We start from the raw sequence: 17,837 nt of genomic DNA on the forward strand, positions 1-17,837 counted from the left end.
GTACACCCTTGATTCATTAATGTGCACACAGGAAATGCAGAAGAAGAGAAAGAAACAACTTTTCTTCTCTTACAACGTTTATCAATGTCAAAAATTAAAGGATGTATTCAATTAACAGGATTTATTTCTGTATTATAACTTTAAAACCCCATATTTGAAGTTAGTCAGAAAACCTCAAAATGACACATTCCATTGCCGCTCTCTCAAACATTCCACATCAAGTTTTGCTATTTATATATTAATAGCTTTTACCAACTGTCAACGCCGCAAACTCCACCAAGAATCAGAACAAAATTGCACTGTGATCTTCCTACTGCTTGTACCACTGCCACTAAGAAAGATTTTGCTTCTGGAACAGAGGTATCTTTCTGCATGGCATGTAAATCCAGAATACAAGTACTTAGCTGTTCTCCTTCAAGACGGAAAAGTTAGTTGACTGTAACTATATTTGTAAGCACAGTAAATCTCAGTTTTGCTAGTGAGGTCAGTAGCGACTGGCACAGACAAGCAGTGGATGTGTCAGATGCCTGTTTTATAGGGATTTTTATGATAAACACACACTGAAATGACATTCTTTGTTGGTATTTGGAATATCCTCCTGGAAGTCTCAGCCTATCCCAAAGAGCTTATGAAAATACAAGCACAGAAACGTTCGTTGTGAGGGCAAAATGTTCAGGGAGCAACTAGATACCACGCTGGCAATTTCAAGGAACTGTTTAGGAGAAGATGAGTGACCTTTAAAGTACCTATTTATATACATCATTTTCAAAAATGAACACAAAAGACATAGCATGATAACGAGCAGAAAGAAGGAAAAGGAATTCACAAGCCTCAGGGAGCTGAAGTTAAGGGCAGAGTTTCCTACAACTGGCTATACTGTTGCTGCCTGTTCCCAATCACCTGCTATTCAATTAATCAGCCATCAGAGCTGCTAAGGCTCACTGGACAGCTTAATCAAAAAGATTTGAAGAGTTTAGAACAAACAACAACTGCATGCCTCAGGTCTGGCTGGAAAAGCAGATAATGAATATTTGGTGGAGAAACAGGCAGAAACAGCTGGAGTTGATGAGTGGGGATTTGATATTAGAGGATTATTTGATTTACTGGCTTTGTGGGGAAGTTTAACTTATTGAATTATGACTTTTTAAAATGCAGTCTTGTAGGAAACATTTTGCTTGGATGAACTTGTTTGTTATTTGCCTGCAGGACAACAGGCAACTGAGGGAAATGGAAGGACTTGGGGACAGTCACGGCTCCCAGAGCTCTGCAGAGACATTTTGTCATCTCCAGTCAGAGCTGGTGCCTCAACTCATACTGTTGTCATCATGCCCCAGTGAAGTAAGATATAACTCAGCCTTAACTAAAGTTATAATACTAGTTAGTGGTGCACTAGATAGTGCTTCAGGAGTGGGAGCTGCTGTCCTCCCCAGAGCCCACAGCACGGGGTAAGCAGGGGGACTGCCTGGTGCTTCAGCCATCCAAGTCATGCAGTAGATAACATCCTGCTAAAGTTGACAAAAAAGGGACATCTAGAGACATCCATCTGCCTCACAGACCTGTGTTAACAGCAATTGCGGCCCTGAGGGACCACAGAGCAGCTCACTGCTGGGGCTGCATCATGTTCCTTGTATTGTGAGGGCCTGGCTAGGGTCACGTTGCTGCTTTTCATCAAAAGATTTGGGCTGGAAGGGACCATCAAAGTTCATCTGTTCCAACCCCCTGCCATGAGCAGGGACATCTTCACCAGCTCAGGTTGCTCAGAGCCCCGTCCAGCCTGGTCTGGGATGTCTCCAGGGATGGTTCATCCACCACCTCTCTGGGCAACCTGGGACAGGCTCTTACCACCCTCATTATAAAAAATGTCTTCCTCGTGTCTAGCCTGAGTGTCTCCTCCTTTAATTTAAAACCATCACCCCTTGTCCTATCATGGGGACATCATATCTTATTCAGGTAGGGACAGGTCACCCTGAGGTGCCACTTGATCTCAGACCTCCTCTTTCCCTCACCTCCACTGACTTGCTGTGAAATACCTCCCCAGGCAGCAGCTGGGGGCTCAGAGCATCCCCAAGCTCCCTGTGATGGGCAGAGCTGCTGCCGATCTGGAGGCCAAACCTTTGGCACTGCCTGGCCATTTCACTACTGTGATCTTCCTCCCAATTAACAACGCTGTGGGAATTCACACACTGAGCAAAATCCATTCTCTGTACCCACTCAGAGCTGCCTTTCTGTTGGTTCCAGCACACGACACGCAGCGGGATTCGTGCTACTGGGAGAGCTGGAGCTCTGTCTAAACAACAGCTGTGGGAAACTGGAGCCACGCTAAAATCTACCTCCACACCAATTGCACGCTCCAGCCACAGCTGCACATATACGAGATGAGCACGTCCAGATGGGGGGCACATCTGGGGCAGCTGCTCTGCTCACTCCAGCGAGGGGCTCTGGAAATGCACCATGTAGTCACTAAGGGATGTAGTCAGCAGAAGATGCAGTCGCTGTATTGCGTGATGTGATCACCATACTGCCAATAATGCCTAGCAGAGATAGAGGGCCTTGCAATAACACCTTGAACTTGGTCCTGCTAAAAGATCGAGGCTGGATTGTGAGTTTTGGATCCCCTATTGGGGAAATCAGCTACAAAAGTTTGAATTAAGCACCTTGGTTTTTTTTAGCATCTCTCTCCATGCTGCTCTCACCCATACCCATCCCTTTCCCCATTCCTCTTGTTTTTATCAAACTCAAATTAACTGGAACACAGTTGCTTGACTCAACCCATGAATGCCCAGGATACAGGACGATGATTTTTGGTGTGCAGGATCAATTACAATGTGATATTAGCCTTTACTTACTGTTGGTCCAGGGATCCCAGGAAAACCCACTCCTCCTGGTGTCCCAGGATGCCCCTATAAAAAAAGGAAGAACAACACAACTGGTGTGAATTCTCAGGATCTGCTCTTCCCTTCTTCCTCCATGTGGGAAGACAGGAAAAAAAGGCATCATTTGTTGCTTGTAAGGTCAGGCAGGTATTTTTCACATGTTATTTGTCAGGGCAAAATTGCTCAGGGGCAGATGGAGAAGGACAGGCTGTAAAAGCCCAGCTCCAACCCTGCTGGCAATATAAGCAGCTGTATTTTCTGAGCAGTCCAGAAGAAAATGAGTAGAATTACTTTAAAAATCTTTGGGTCTTATGTTATGGTACACAGGACATGAGTGTCAGAGCAATACAAGATCTTGCTGAGGTTCCCTCTGCTAAATGAGGATCCCTAAATGGCAGGGGGCATGGCACAGCAAAACACCATGAACGTGCTGCCCAAGCAGCCCCACATCTCCAGCTTGGTGGGATGTGAACACAGTGGTTTAGAAATCCCTGCTCCCGGATCCCATCCATTCAGCAGCTGGGATGTCAGGAGCCAGACAGTCCTGCCGGTGCTGTAGCTTGTAGCTTGTGGTTATCTCTGCTTGACACAACAGGTCCTCAACTGATGGAGCTGCAGAACACGTGTTGAAACCCTCTGAATGGGCAATTGCTGAACATGAGTGCTGGGGAGAAGTTATACCTCAATATCCAGTCACTTAAATCCTCATCCCTACAGAGCCAGGAAGAATTTGTAGCTATTCTCACACAATCAAAAGACTTGGAGAAGCTGCATCCTTTGCTGGGACACAGAGAGAGAGGCAGCAGCAAGAGCGAGAGAATGCAGACTTACTCCTTACCATCGCCCCCTTGACTCCTGGAGGGCCTGGGGGTCCCACTGAGCCACGGTCGCCCTAGGAGAGACACAGGTACATGGGGAAGAGTGAGGACTTTTGTTAACAAGCACTCTGAGCTGGCAGCAATGGGGATCTAGAGCAACAGAACAATTAAAAGATCCACAAATTGCAGTCTATGCCATCAGATTTCTACCAGAAAGGCTTGAGTACAGAATAATCATCACCCTCTTTCAAGTATCCATCTCATCAGAGGAGTTACAGGACTACAGCAAGAATTATCTAATCCTCCATATCCCAGAGAAAGGACTTCACTATTGACATCAAACCACCAAGGAACAAGAAACAAACAATGCACTCCAGACCACCTTCAACTCCAGATAGTGCTAGAACTGGATCCCAGGAGATCTTTAGCCCTTCTCACCCGGGGCATGACATCCCGCTCTGTCCTGCAGTACCACAATCCCTACATGTTCTGGTGTTTCGAGACGCAAAGATTTGAAAGCTGTGGTGATGAGGCCCTGCTGAGAGCAGGGAACCAAGTTGGACAAAACCAGAGATACTGCCTGGAATAGAGAGCTGGTGCTTTCAGGAGACGGTAGGTGTTTTGGGAGGACTCCCTGTCCTGCAGCTCATACTGAGACCACAGTGCAAGCGACAACAACCTGGAGACCTACATTTGTGAGGGGTTCAGAGCAAGATTCCTCCACAGCCCACCCTAAAGATATCAGCCCTTTCAAAACAAACTACCATTTGTCATTAAGAAAACTAATGTACCGAAAAATCACTTACTAATTCCCAAAGTCTTACTTATCCCCACGTGCAGCACATCTCAGTTCCCCTGAGTACACCTGTGGCCCTACAGCTCAGCCAAGAAGGGGAGAGGAGGTGTGAGCGTCCATGAGCATCACCACAACCCATGACACAAGGACGAGTCCAAGACGTGGCTCTAGTGACGGGATGCTGGCTGCTTCTCTTTGGAGATGGTGGCAGTTCCCACCCTGACCGCCTGTACTCTCCCTCGCAGTCCCGGTAACACACCGGGAATGAGGTGTGTTGTGTTTGTGTGCTTGGGGGATGAGGAAGGAGGAGGTAGCAAATGCTGCCAAGTAGTTTACGCCCAAAATCTGACCTACCTTCCAACAGCTAAAGTGTAAGGGGAAATATTTTTTTTCGGCTCTAAGCAGCTTATTAAAAACAAACCCCAGAGTTTGTGTCATCACCAGTTGGCCCTTGTAAACCAACGTAAGGATTTTTTTCCCCCTGAATGCATGGATTTTATTAAGTATGCATTAACAGTATTGTTCTCTTTGATAATCTTTGGATTTACTGGCTTCAGTCTTAAGTTTTGCAGCTCTCAGGATAGAGATTGCTGACTCAGCTATGTCTAATGAAAGCATGTTTCCCACTTCATTTAGCTCACAAGAGCACAGTAAGCTATAGGATGCTATGCCAACTGGAGGCCTGGTTGCAGTTTTGATTTGATGGTAGTTACTTCTGTCATCTGTGAATTTGTCCTGGTAGAGAAGAAGCCTGATAGAAACCACAGCTGTGCTGAGGATCTCCTAGGGCAGGTTTTCAAAGGACAGCCCAGGTTTGCCTGGACACCAACGTAATGTCATCAAGTTACAGAATTGATCTGCAGGACGAGGACAGACCATGGGGTCAAGGCATTGGCACAGAAGCTGTAGGGCCAGATGTGAATTTGCTGGAGTGGGAAAATGATCTTCTCATACCTCCTGTGTGGAAAACCCCTTATTGCTCATTTAATTCAGGGATGCAGCTGCCGTTGAGGCAGCTCACTCAGGCACCAATTTTCTGTTCAACCACCTCGGACACATCACAGACTCCTTAATCCTCTGTTTTCCTTCTGTAAAACGCAGCCCACATCGCATCCTTCCTTTTTACCTCTTTTGTGCCTTGAGAGTTTGGACTGAGTCTGCTTCTGCTACCGCCCCACCAGAGACCATCTAGTGCAACGGGCTTTCCAAAGGCTGCAGACAAGCAATAAAAGGCATTTGCAGCGAACACAGTGTAACTATCTCAGAGGCTTGACATCATTACCCAGAGGACAGGGCTTGAAGTAATAAAAGTGAAAGAGAGAACTGATGTGCGGAACGCATCATTTTATGTTCTTTACTATCTTTATGGCTGGACTGTGAGTAATCAAACCATCAATGGAAACCAGCAGTCTGTAATTAAGATACGGTGAATGACAGACGTAGATGATTTGTCTTTAGAACCTACCTCTGAATAAAATTTTACACTCTGATAGAAAACAAATTAACGTCCGTTTACATTTTTATGAAAAATAAAGCCATTTTTGATTCCTGAAAGCAGCATGTATCTGTACTGTACACAAGAGGGCACCAGCCCTTAGTAGCGTGCCCAATGCAACCACAGGGACAGTCGGACCAGATGGTCCTCGTCAAATAAAAAGGGACGTATTTGGACCAGCCTTTGCTGGGATAGGTGGCTGCACTCTCACATACCTTCTCTTGCACCCGAGAACTTGCTGGGCCCCACTGTTCAGTGCAGGATCAGCTCTGGTCAGCACGGGTTTGCGAGCACATCTCTGCACAAATCTGTCTGTAACCTGAACTCCTTGGACTCCTTCCTTGACCAGGAACACAGGACTGATGGGTCCCACATTCCCAGAAAAGACAGAACTGACTGTTAAATACAAGTTTTCTGGCAGATTGTGAACGAATAAACCTTAAATTTTCAGAGGATATTTGACAGCCTCTCCTTGGAGGGTAAGCGCATGTTAACTCTTAAACGTGAAATGGATGATTTTTGCCTGGCCCAAGACAAGCTCCGAGACCCTGGACGTGCTGCATTCCCAGCTGGGTGTTGCACTGACACAACAACTTGAATCTCCACAATGTGCAAAAGTTAAAACAACCAATTTGTTGCAAGCAACCTTACCTTTTCTCCCACTATTCCAGGCTCCCCCACAGGACCAATGAAACCCATCAGACCCTGAGGAAAGAAAGACACACAATGAATTTTCAGTATTATTTGCTGAGAAAGTAAACCATTTCTTTGGTCCACCTTACTGGTTGGAATAGCGCAGCATCCTTCGCATCCTGCTCAGTAATTCCTACTGGCTACCAGAGCGGACAGAGTTACTCCCGGCCATGGGAATGTCTCACTCCACAGCTGCTTCTGCTTTAGGCGCCAGCTGGAACAGCAGCACGAGGATCCGCAAGAGCCACAACACACAGTATCGGGGATGAGTTAAACATGTTTCGTAGCAAGGCCGAGTCCACAGTGTGGCTTTTGTTTTGCAAGCATTTCCCAAAACGTCAGTGCAGCTTCACCAAGAGCATCGACAGCGGGAGCTCCTGGGTTGCACAGTCTGGGAGTTGCCATCGTTTTAACTGCTGCACTGGGTAGACTTGTCTGGGTTAATCTCAGCTGCCTGAAATCCTTGTGCATACTAATAATGCCCTGGATTTATGCTGTTGGGATGTCAGTAGGAAAGAAAGGTCTGAGGACAGAGGCAGAGGGGCCAGCAGGGCAGCAGATCTACCACACTACCCAGAAACTATCTATCTTGGGAGAAAAAAAAAAGAACAGTCTAAGCTCAGGATTTGTCAAGATTTAACAACGTTTGGGATAACGAAGAAACAAACAGAACTGCTTTTAATTAAGAAGATGAAAACAAATGCAATCTCAAGCTAAGATTCCCAAGAATTAAAACACAGCAGCCTCCCTACTAACTTCAGATGCAAGGGACCGTCCCCTCTGCCACGGCAGGCGCTCGCCCTTCCACTGCGTGGTTCTCATGGCCTTGTCCCTAGTCCCAGCAAGGGTCATCGGGAGATAGATAGTTATATTTAGCTTCTCCAATGAGCCTGTAACTAAAGGGATTCATCTCCTGCCGAAACACTTCACAACCTGCCCATGGTTGGCACGGATCGAGTCAAATGGAGCCGCGTCCCAGCTTGTTTGATTTTTGGCAACTGTCTGACTGCCGAGCAAGTCAGAGACAGGAGGTGGATCCTCCAGTGGTGTTACCTTTCTCTTCCTCTTTTTTAGAGTAATTTAAAATCCTCATAATAAATGGTGAAGTTCCTCTGTGCAAATACATCTCACCTTTTTGCTTCAACATCAAGGAGGTTTTCGAACTGCACACTAAAGAAAACATTGAGCATGAACAAACACAGTGGGGAAAAAAGCTACCCTAGAGCAAGGCAACTTCTGGAGTGTGGTCTCAGAAAAGGGAGAGCTTTTCAACCTGAAGTCTCCTTTCTTGGGAAACAGCAAGAAAAGAAGCAAAAGTTTCCTGTCCGTACTCCTGCTTCTTTGCTTTCTTGGTTCCCAGCTGGCCTGACATGTATGCGGTTCTTCGATATGTGTTCTGCAGCGTGAGCATCGTGGTGGTTCTGTTCACGTCTGTGCACTGACAGTGGAAATGATACCAGATACAGAGGAGCATCCAGCACCCAGAGAGCAGCTGCTCACAGGTTGTACCATTCTTCCTGCCACCAGAAGCCTCTCTCCATGAGGCCACGCTCACAGTATAAAGCTCTAGCACAAAATAACCAGCCTTATTGCTATTCCTGTGTGTGAGGCTCAGCAGACCCATTCAGAGACATAAACCACAATGTGGGTCACTCTCCAATGACTTGTAGAGTGAATAGCTTCTGACAATTATTCCAAGCATGAAGAGACTTCTAGCATTAACGTTCCTGGTGTATTACAACCAAATGCCATCCTTTGAACATCACTGGAGACAGGAACTTCTCACCGAGGAATGGTGATGGGCTCAATCCTCTCACTCGGATGCTCAGCTGGATTCATCTCTTGCATAGAGCAGCCACACTGTCTGATCAGGAGCCATAGAGCCCTTGTCACACTCTGGCACGGGAGCAGCATCCAGGTGAAAAGTGTTTGGGAAAAACTCATGAGAGAAAGCAAAGAGCTCAGAGGGTATGTCGGAGCTTGGAGTTAGATGCTTGCATTATAAATTCCCCCAGATATGATGTCCCAGGAGACCAGCAGGCCACTGTTCCACAGTGGAAATATTGATTAACAAGGCAACAGCTACTACCAGGAAAGCTCTAGTGTTACCAGGTGCTCACTGTCACCAGTCCTTCTGACATCAGCACTAAATGGTCTTTGCTGTGTCCAAAGCTGGTGCATTTCCAGTGCACAAACATGTCATTGGGGCTGGGCTGCGTGGACAAGACACATGAGAACAAAGTGCTGGGCTCGGAGCAGGTTGCCCAAGGCAGGAACCAAATTGGGAGCAGGCAAATTTGCAACATTTGCATATGCAAGGTTGCCACTGGGTGGCATCACTGAAAACCACTGAATCAATTATCTTTCCAATTAGACACAAGTGCAGATGCGTAGCTGATAACTGTATCCAGTTACTGAAGTCTTCCAGTAGCCCAAGGCCACGAAAAAGGCAAATCTTAAGGCAGAGGAGAGAATAGCAAAGCAATGAGATAAAACCAGGAAATGCTTTGCTAGGCAAAAATAAAATAATAAAGCAAGAAAAGAATAAATCTGTTCTTTCACTTCCAGTTTCTCAGAAGATCTGCAGAACTCTCTCTCCCTGGGAAGATGCTCTCCCGAAGATGTTTCTGGGTTACTTAGGTCAGTCCCTGCAGAAGAAGAAAGGTCCCTGCTCTTGCAGCAGATGTTGTTACCATTCAGAATAAGACTGATTAAAAAACACTTCTGGGGGGTATTGCACATGCAAACCCAGGCTTAAATGTTAATCTTCTGATACAGTGTCCACAACAGCACCAGGTCCCAATCAGGTGTTTAAAAGATGCACAGATGAGGTTCTTAGGGACATGGGTTAGGGGTGGACTTGACAGTGTTAGGTTAAAGGTTGGACTCAGTGACCTTAAAGGTCTTTTCCAACCAAGGTGATTCTATGATTCTAAAAAGTCTCTAAGGAATCTGGGTCATGAAGCAAGGTACACGGGCTGTGCTTCCCAGCCAACCTGGTGCTGCTCTACAGATGGTTTGCAGAGCATGGACTGCAACTTGCCAGGCAGCCCCCAAACCCAACGCCCCACTGGGACCCCTTTCGCTGTCACATGTGCCGTTTGTTGTCACCGCTTGTGCAGAAACCTGCTGGCACTGCCAGCACAAGCAGGGTACAGGTAAACACCCCAAACCAGGGGAAGTTCTGTCTGTGCTGGTACATTGTGTTCCTGCTCAATGGAAGATGTCACTGCTCCCCATGTCCCCTGCAAGAGGAGCATCTCGTGGTGTCACTGTGGTAGAACAGGGACCGAAGCAAGATGCAGAGCAGGGACCCTGCGATGTGCCCAGGCTTCCAGCACAGGAGCTCTGGAGCATTTGCAGCCAACACTGCCTGCTCTGGGCTAAATGAACTAACGTTGCTGTGTCTACAAACAGACACAAATGGAGATAGCTATGTCTAGGCAAAATAAATCTCCGTAAATTATTGGGATTATATGAAACAACTAGAGGAGATTGGGTAACAGTATTCTTCACCGGCCAAAATGGGACAGACGCTAAAGCAGCAAAAGATTTAGGTTTTACGCAGCAGAAAAGCCACCAGTGGCAAATATTAAATCAAAGCAGAATGGACTGTGGCCATTACGCTGAAATGGCTGCGGTGTAACGTATTTTTCCCAGGTTCTCAGGGTTGACAAGAAGCCCCGCATCAAACACGACTCCAGGCAGTGTGTGTAATGATGCACGTGAAGTCGCAGCAGCGGTGGCTGCCCGGATAAAGGGCCACAGTATACAGGAAAGAATGTAAAACATTTATATTAGACGGGGAGTTCAGCATGTCGCTCATGATTCAGTCTGCTGTGTTCCCCGGCCAAGGGCATGGCGGAAAAAGGATGGAGATTGTTAAAAAGTTGCTGGGGGCTTGAGGGGAAGGAAAAGGGGGGGACTGGCGGGTTGTAATTCCTAACTCCTGTCTGGCTTTCCCCATTTATTGTCCGGCCCTGTCATAATTAAGCCCCCCCTCTTGGCTGCATCAACGGAGAGCAAGTCAGCAATGAAGCCTTGCATAAATCATAGCCCATTTGAGAGAAACAACCGAAAGGCGAGCCCAGCGTGAGCAGGGTCTCCCAGGGATGGGACCGCCAGTCGCTCCCAGCAGGAACCGATCATGGCCTTTCTGTGTTACTGGTTCGCTAGAACTCAAAACAAAACAAACCAGGGACAAAGGACGGGAGGGAGTAAATGCACAATCCTCCCATTCAGATGAAAGAAAGGGAAAGTAAAACAGTAAATATCACAGTTTAAAGGGAGGACGCTCTGACCCGCAAAGAAAAACCATGGGGTTTAACCCCCTGTGCGCCGGAGTCTGGGGCTGTGTTGGGTTCCAACTGCCCTTGGGGGAGCGAAGGATGGAAAGGGGGGACACACTGCAAAGCACCTGGTCAGGTCAGCAGGGCTGCACACACCACAGCGCCAGTAAAGCCCTGAATGAGAGATCTGCAGCTCAGAAAGATGCTCTGAAGGGAAGGTAAATGCACTGGGAAAGGTGCTGCTGCTGCTCTAAGATGTGGGAAATGCTGGTGCAATTCCCCGCTCGCTTCTCAGTGACACATCTGACCGCGGTTGAGCCAATCCATGTCTCCACGTGTCAGACCCCACCTGCAAAACCGACACCACAGCACAGCCTTCCTTTGTGAGAACACCACAAGGAAAATACAGTAGGGAGATAACTGGTGGCATTGGTTTCCTTTGACTAATTATTTTAGAATAGCGTCTGTGTAAAGGTTTAAGGACAACATGCTTCTTCCTTGAGAGAAGAGATGCCCCCAAGGGGCTGTGGAGTGACTGCCCACCCCAGCCCAGTGTGATGAGTGTGTGGTGGACCCCACCATCACCCTGCGAGTGAACAGGGCTGTCACTTCTGGGACAGCAAGAGGGATTCAAAAAGCTGTTCCTGCCATGACAGTACCTCCTCATTCCTGTTACGGATGTAGATCAGCCTTAGCCTCTTCCAGCACTGATATTTTCGGTCTCTAGGACAGAGCCAGGGGCCCCATGTGCTTGCCATTCCACAGTTTGCTATCCTGTCTGCTGCAGGGTGCTACTGCTTCCACAGAGCTGCCTGAACTTCAACGTGGACATCTTGGTGACATCTTTCTGCTCATTCCCAGCTCTGGAACAGGAAGGCTGGTGGCCTGGGCCTGTTCTTCTTCACATTCTTCTGCTTCCATCTACTGGCAAGGAAGGGTTAAATCACACATTTCCAGGGTACAGGGGAGCCCAGCAGCTGGACTCCTTCCAGCACATGAAGACAACAAGCATCTTATGAATGAACTTCCCGAGTCAGCGTCCTTGCAATGGAAAAATAACACATCAGGGACTGCCATGTGGCTTAAAACCTTGTTTTTCCAATGAGAGCTCAAGTGTCACTGGGAGTATTACAGAAACTCCCACGTTTGCCTAAACAGATGTCCCTAAGAAAGGGAAGAGGGCTCCAATGAGATGGATGGCGGATCTTCTCTCAGGCTGTTATATTGAGGCTTCCAGTCAGAGGGAACCCATATGGAGGCAAGCTGGAAAAGTTTAATGACTGCTATTGTGCCTATGGAGCAGAAAACATCGAAGCCTCCACACCAGAATACAGGGTGAGGTGAAGGTGTCTTTTAGTGCCTTGGGTAGCCCAAACTCTCAGAACTCTGCAAAAAAACCAACCCAGCCCCAACACCAAATGCTGAAGCTGAGGTGGAGGGAGGAATGAAAACCCAACACTCCAGCGTTGTTCAGTCAAGGTGTGATGGGAAAGGAGGTTATTTCTCACTAATCTGGTGCGACATTTTTGTTCTAATGACTTGACTGGTACGGAAATGGAAAATCTTTCTGGGTGATATTTCTGGACAGAGACTAATTGACTAAGAATAATACAGGCAGCTTTCACACCACTGTGCTGGGTTCCGTGTCAGCTGTGTTTTCTTTCTGGTGAACGGTGTCTACAGTTTTCATCCAAGGTCAGCCCTGAGGGACGTTAAAGAATAATAATCCTAATGATGTTTTGTCCTTCAAGGGCAACATCTTGTTACAGATCATAAAGCACTTCTAAATATTCATTTTAACTGTAATACAACAGTCTCCATAGGTGCCATCTGAGAACAGGAAGCATTGTGCTAAGGACTGTTCAGAGCTGTCTCACACCTTCCACAGAAGGGAAACTGAGGCACGGAGCACTAGAAAGCGCTGCCTGAGATTGTGCAGAATCTGATAAAGCTGCAGTTGGAGCTCAGATGTGTGGAACAAGTTCGCTTCTTCAGCTGTTGCTCTTCATGGAGTAAATTGTTACCCACAATATAGAAATGGCTCTAATTTCCAAATAGAAATAAATATCCTTGAAGAATACTGAGACTCATCAGATTGCTGGTACTGAAAAGGATCCACCTTGTTTTTTCAGACTTGCTTGGTCAGAAAATCATGGAAGAAGCGACACCCACCTGTTGCACACAGGGGAAAGAAGAGCCAGAGAGGCTGATGAGCTAAACCAAACCAAACCAAACTGGCTGACCATTGGGTAAGGAACTTGCTGGGCAGGAAAGCTATGCTGAGCAGCAACACCCTCTTTGCCAGGGCCAGCTGCTGCTGCCAGCTTGGTGTGGTCACATAGGAACACACAGAACATGTTGGAGGCTGCGCAGCTGCAATTTCAGGGTTGGTGGTGGAGAAGTTGGTTGGTTTCAATCACAGAGACGTGGGAACAATTGTTTCTTTTTCCTTGATGCCTGTGGTTCCCCTGAAGCCTTCAGGGATGATGCATGTCCCCTGTTACCTCAGCAGAACATTCTCTCTTGCAGTACAACACAATGCGGCTCAGTGCCTCTCTTCCTCAGGGTCCAGTTTCTTCAGTTGCTGTCTCCTCTGCTCCACAGTGGGAGTCAAAGCAGCACAGTGCCCAAAGCAGAGGATCCTACCCTTAAAACCTACGTAGGCAAAGCCTGAAAATTGCCCTTTTAGGGATAAGAGCAATACACAGAAATGTGTGATCACTTTCCCAACCAAGCTGGCCATACATGCTGTACTGCTGCCAGCACATCACCCGAACTGTGACTGCCTTGGAGCACTCTGCCTATGGAAAGACCTCCAGTTTAAAACAGATACCATGGTCACGGTCTGTGATGGTCCCCAAGAGCTTCAGCCAGACTAAGAGCATCCCAGCTGGAGCACCAGGACAATGGACAGGCTTGAAGTGGCCAGAAGCCCTGACCACTGTCCTCTGTCTGCCCTCTGGTCATTTAGGAGGCATTTTACAGAGGAGATTGTCAAACAGACATGGAAAACAAAGAGTTTACCTGCTCACCAACTTTCCCTGGTCGGCCGCGGTTTCCTGGCTCACCCTGCAGGACAGGAGACAAGGCACACAGGTTACGTGGTGCTCCCAGACCCTCAGCACGACACAATTCTTTGTACACCCATGATCTGGGCTGTTGTGTATGAATTGTGGAAAAACAGTAAGAAACATCATCTTACAAAACCCACCGTGACTGAAAAGGTAATCGAGAGCAAGCAACACAGCTGACATGAGCATGGAGCAAACGTTCGTTGTTCTGGAGTAAAATGCACCAAAAGCAGATGGTCCTGCTGTGGCAAAATAACCTTCACCAAACCAAATTTTGACATTGAAACATAAGCTGTCAACTTTCTGGTGGCATTATCCCTGTGTTTCATAAGGCATGGGCTTTCATCAGAGATGCTCCTAAAGATGGGGTGTTTCTAATGCATAACATTTTCATTTAAAAGACAGAGTAAGACAGAGAGATGAAGACAGAAACACATCAGCAGCAGGGAAAGAGTAGGGAAAGGACATGGATTAACCAAAGGATTTGGAGAGCACTGAAGAAAAGCAAGAGTACAGACACCAAGGGGAGGTGTAGCTCCTGAATGACAGAGGAGAAGGGATCCAGCACAATTCACCTGCTAGTGGAAGTGTCACAAGAATAAAAGACAACCCAAATATTCCCAGGCAATGCTGCACCCTGATTCTGCTCTTGCGAAATCTCAAACATTGGTACGTTACTGCCACACGTAACATCCACACGAGAACCACGGAAAGAACCCACACGAGCTAAATCACAGTGCAGGATGAGGGAAATTCAGAGAATTGGAAAAATGAGGGGTGAAGAGAAAAGCAGAGGGAAGGGGAGAACTTCAGGCTCACTGGGGATAAGGGCAGCCGTGCACAGGCCATGCCGAGGGCAGGCTCACCGCTAACTGGTATTGTCTCCGGGTGACGGCAGCTGTATTTGCTCAGTAGGCAGATACTCCAGATGTGCTGCCAGACCACATTTTTGCTATTTACTGTTTGAAGAGGTTGTTTTTGTTGGGTTTTCTCTTTCCTTTTGAGTGTGGGTTTGTGGACCGGACTGCCCTTGGATGGCTCCTGCTGCTAATTAGGCAGCAGAGATAGGAATGATGTGCATTGTTTCAGAACAAATTGTGGAGAAGCAATGGAAAATAAGATGAGATGACGGAGGGGGGTTGGTTAATATGAAAGGAGGACCACACTTGTTTATAACAAAGCACATGGCTTAAAAAATGCACCATCGTTCTTTTTGCTGAAGAAACCAAGCAGAACCAGAGACCCTAAAATTCAGAGAAAATAAGAAATCCTCAGTTCCACTTGTCCTCTCTGGAACGAATACCCTAGGCTGGGAGCATGATAAAGCTGAGAAAAGATACTTCCCTCTTCTTCTTCTCCCTTCCATCTACTGCTTCTCTGATCATGAACAAACTCTTTCCTCACCTTGGGACCATCAGGACCAGGTCTTCCCGGAAATCCCTTCCTGCCAGATCGACCCTGAAATACATGTAAGAACAATAAACAGCGTGTCTGTGAACCTGTGTGGTGCAGCTTACAAGCAACGCTCCCCATGAATTCAGGGTGCTAGAGATGGCGCAGTCCTTACAGAGGCCCAGGCAGCACAAGAGGAAAGCTCCGTGTCTCAAGTGACACCACGTTTGACGTGCCCAGATAGCTACTCCAAGGTTCCGCCCACTTCTGACCCTCCAGCTCAATTCCATTGCTTAAACATCACATCAGAAACATTATGCATGGACTATAAGAGCTTTGTTGCTGCACTTTAGTTGATCATGTGCTGCATTTCTTCTGCTTCCAGCAGTTTTCTTCTAGCAATGCCAGCGACGACACCAGCAGCCTGAGCATTCAAAGATGGTGCTTCCCTAGTGTTGGCCATATAAGCTTCTTATGGGCTCCATCCCTGGCATCCAGAGAGCATTTGGGAGCAGGACTGGCCTTACAGGCTGACATTCACAGCTACGGCCCAGAAAAGCAGAAATAAACCTGCAGACCAAGATGGTTTTTGTTGAGCCTTCCCTTCAAATAGAAGAACACTTCTGGTGCTGTCTTAGGCACTGGAGTAGCTGGATTTGTTATGTTGCTCGAGAACGTAATAGAAGTGGCTACCAGAATAGTAGAGGAAATGCAAGATAAAACATTTATTTTCTGACCCACCTAGAAGCTTCAGCACAGTTACCAATTTTCAAGATATTTTACTATTTTGAAACGGTAATTATATACATAACCATTACAAAATCCTGAACTGGCAAGCTCACAGATATAATATTCTTTTTGCTGCTTCTAACTGTGTTTCAGTGATACATCACTGTCTTCAGGGTGATGTGGAGGTCAAAAAGGACTCTGACTGTCTGGGCTTTTATCTTGCTTTTGCTTCTGCTCATTGAAAAATATTATAAATCATGGAAGAAATATCAGGACTGGTTACAGAGATGGTTTCCAGTCAATGTGGTTTATCTTGAGGATGAACTATTCAAATGTTAGAGGGTTTTTCAAGGTCTGAGACTTTAAGACTCCCACTTGACACCCTGTGCAAGACACTTCCTTGACTTCCAGCCATCCTGGCTCAAGCAATTGGACCAAGCCCTGGACAACCCGATATTTCTTAGAAGGGCAGATGACTTTCCACACCAGGAGGTTTGAAGCTTCATGTTAGTGTAACTACAATTCCATTGCAATGTCAACAGAGCTGTTAGTAACTGAATAAATGACTGGCACCTACCTCTGGCCCAGGGACTCCTGGTGGTCCTACGGGTCCTTCATCTCCCTGAGGTGAAAAGAAATTAAAATAAAGGGCAAAGTAGTGACAAAATTTGGACTCATCATGTAGCAAGAATGAAAGGTCTGCAGTATGAGCAGCAGTTAAACACAGGCTGTGTGCTCAACTGCCACATTTTAACAACCGAGCCCTTCTTAATCTTAGAGCAGGCAGCTCAGCGTCTCTGACGTTTCTCATCTCCCTTTCCCATCTTGGGAAAAGAAAAGTCTGAAGTCAAGTCCTGCCAGTAAAGGCCATCCAAACTTTGACCAGAGTCAACACCAGTTGAGTGGGCCTATCATGGGCTGGATTTGGCCCATGGGGTACCCTGGACAGGCTCACAGGACTCTGTCTCATTTGATTTGGCAGAGATACGAATGCTGTAGAGCTCTCTACTCTCTTTCTTTCTTTCTTTTCTTCTTTCTTCTTTCTCTTTTTTGCCCCCCACAAAAAGGACTTTGCAAATTTCCCACAGAACCATTTGGCAACCATACGAAGGTTTCCCTTTTGCTTTCAAATGGGACTACACATGCTGCAGGATGGAGCTATCTCAAAATCTCACACAGCAATTGGACTCGGTCCTCTCCCTTGGCTCTACACCAATTTCTAATGTGATAGGATCAGATCTACGGTTTCTAGGAGACCTTCAATTAAGCCTCACAAAAATTATCTCAAGTGTCTAAAACCAACTGCCAAGAGAGAAATTAAAAGCTCCCTTGGCAGCCGCAGCTCTGGCTGTTCTCATGTAGGTGGTCAGCCGTGGTAATGAAGTGGCACGAGCTGGAGATGGGGCTGGAAGTCAGGAACCCAGCAAAATGGGCTCAGACAAGCCACCCACGATATGCCATGTTTCTAAAAAAGATGTAATTCACAACCTTGACCTCCCGCCTTGGGTAAAAGCAATGGTGAAGTCACCGTGGTGTGGGTTCGTGCACATTCAAAGTCCTTCAGCACAGCTGATGTCCAGCTCCATGTCCGTGTCTTCAGTCTCACTTTTACACTCACTAACTAGAGTAAATTGAAGGCAGCTTGGTCATGCCTGCCTGAACCTGGAATGCAGGGCTTCAA

General features: G+C 46.9%; 1 protein-coding gene across 5 annotated transcripts in view; it reads right to left on the reverse strand.

Moving 5' to 3' along the window:
- The window catches only part of COL27A1 (collagen type XXVII alpha 1 chain), a 161,093-nt gene that overhangs the window by 52,521 nt on the left and 90,735 nt on the right, over positions 1–17,837 (reverse strand). For all 5 annotated transcript variants that reach the window (XR_010467189.1, XM_065035855.1, XM_065035856.1 and 2 more), the window contains 6 exons: positions 16,734–16,778; positions 15,440–15,493; positions 13,989–14,033; positions 6,634–6,687; positions 3,712–3,765; positions 2,847–2,900 (listed from right to left, as the gene is read on the reverse strand). Coding sequence is in view for 4 of the 5 variants with exons in the window: in XM_065035855.1 (XP_064891927.1) it covers positions 2,847–2,900; positions 3,712–3,765; positions 6,634–6,687; positions 13,989–14,033; positions 15,440–15,493; positions 16,734–16,778 (306 nt within the window). In the remaining variant the exon portion in view is untranslated. The remainder of the gene's footprint in view (positions 1–2,846; positions 2,901–3,711; positions 3,766–6,633; positions 6,688–13,988; positions 14,034–15,439; positions 15,494–16,733; positions 16,779–17,837) is intronic.

The sequence above is a fragment of the Columba livia genome, chromosome 19, assembly GCF_036013475.1.
Source record: "Columba livia isolate bColLiv1 breed racing homer chromosome 19, bColLiv1.pat.W.v2, whole genome shotgun sequence".
NCBI classification, from domain to species: Eukaryota; Metazoa; Chordata; class Aves; order Columbiformes; family Columbidae; genus Columba; species Columba livia.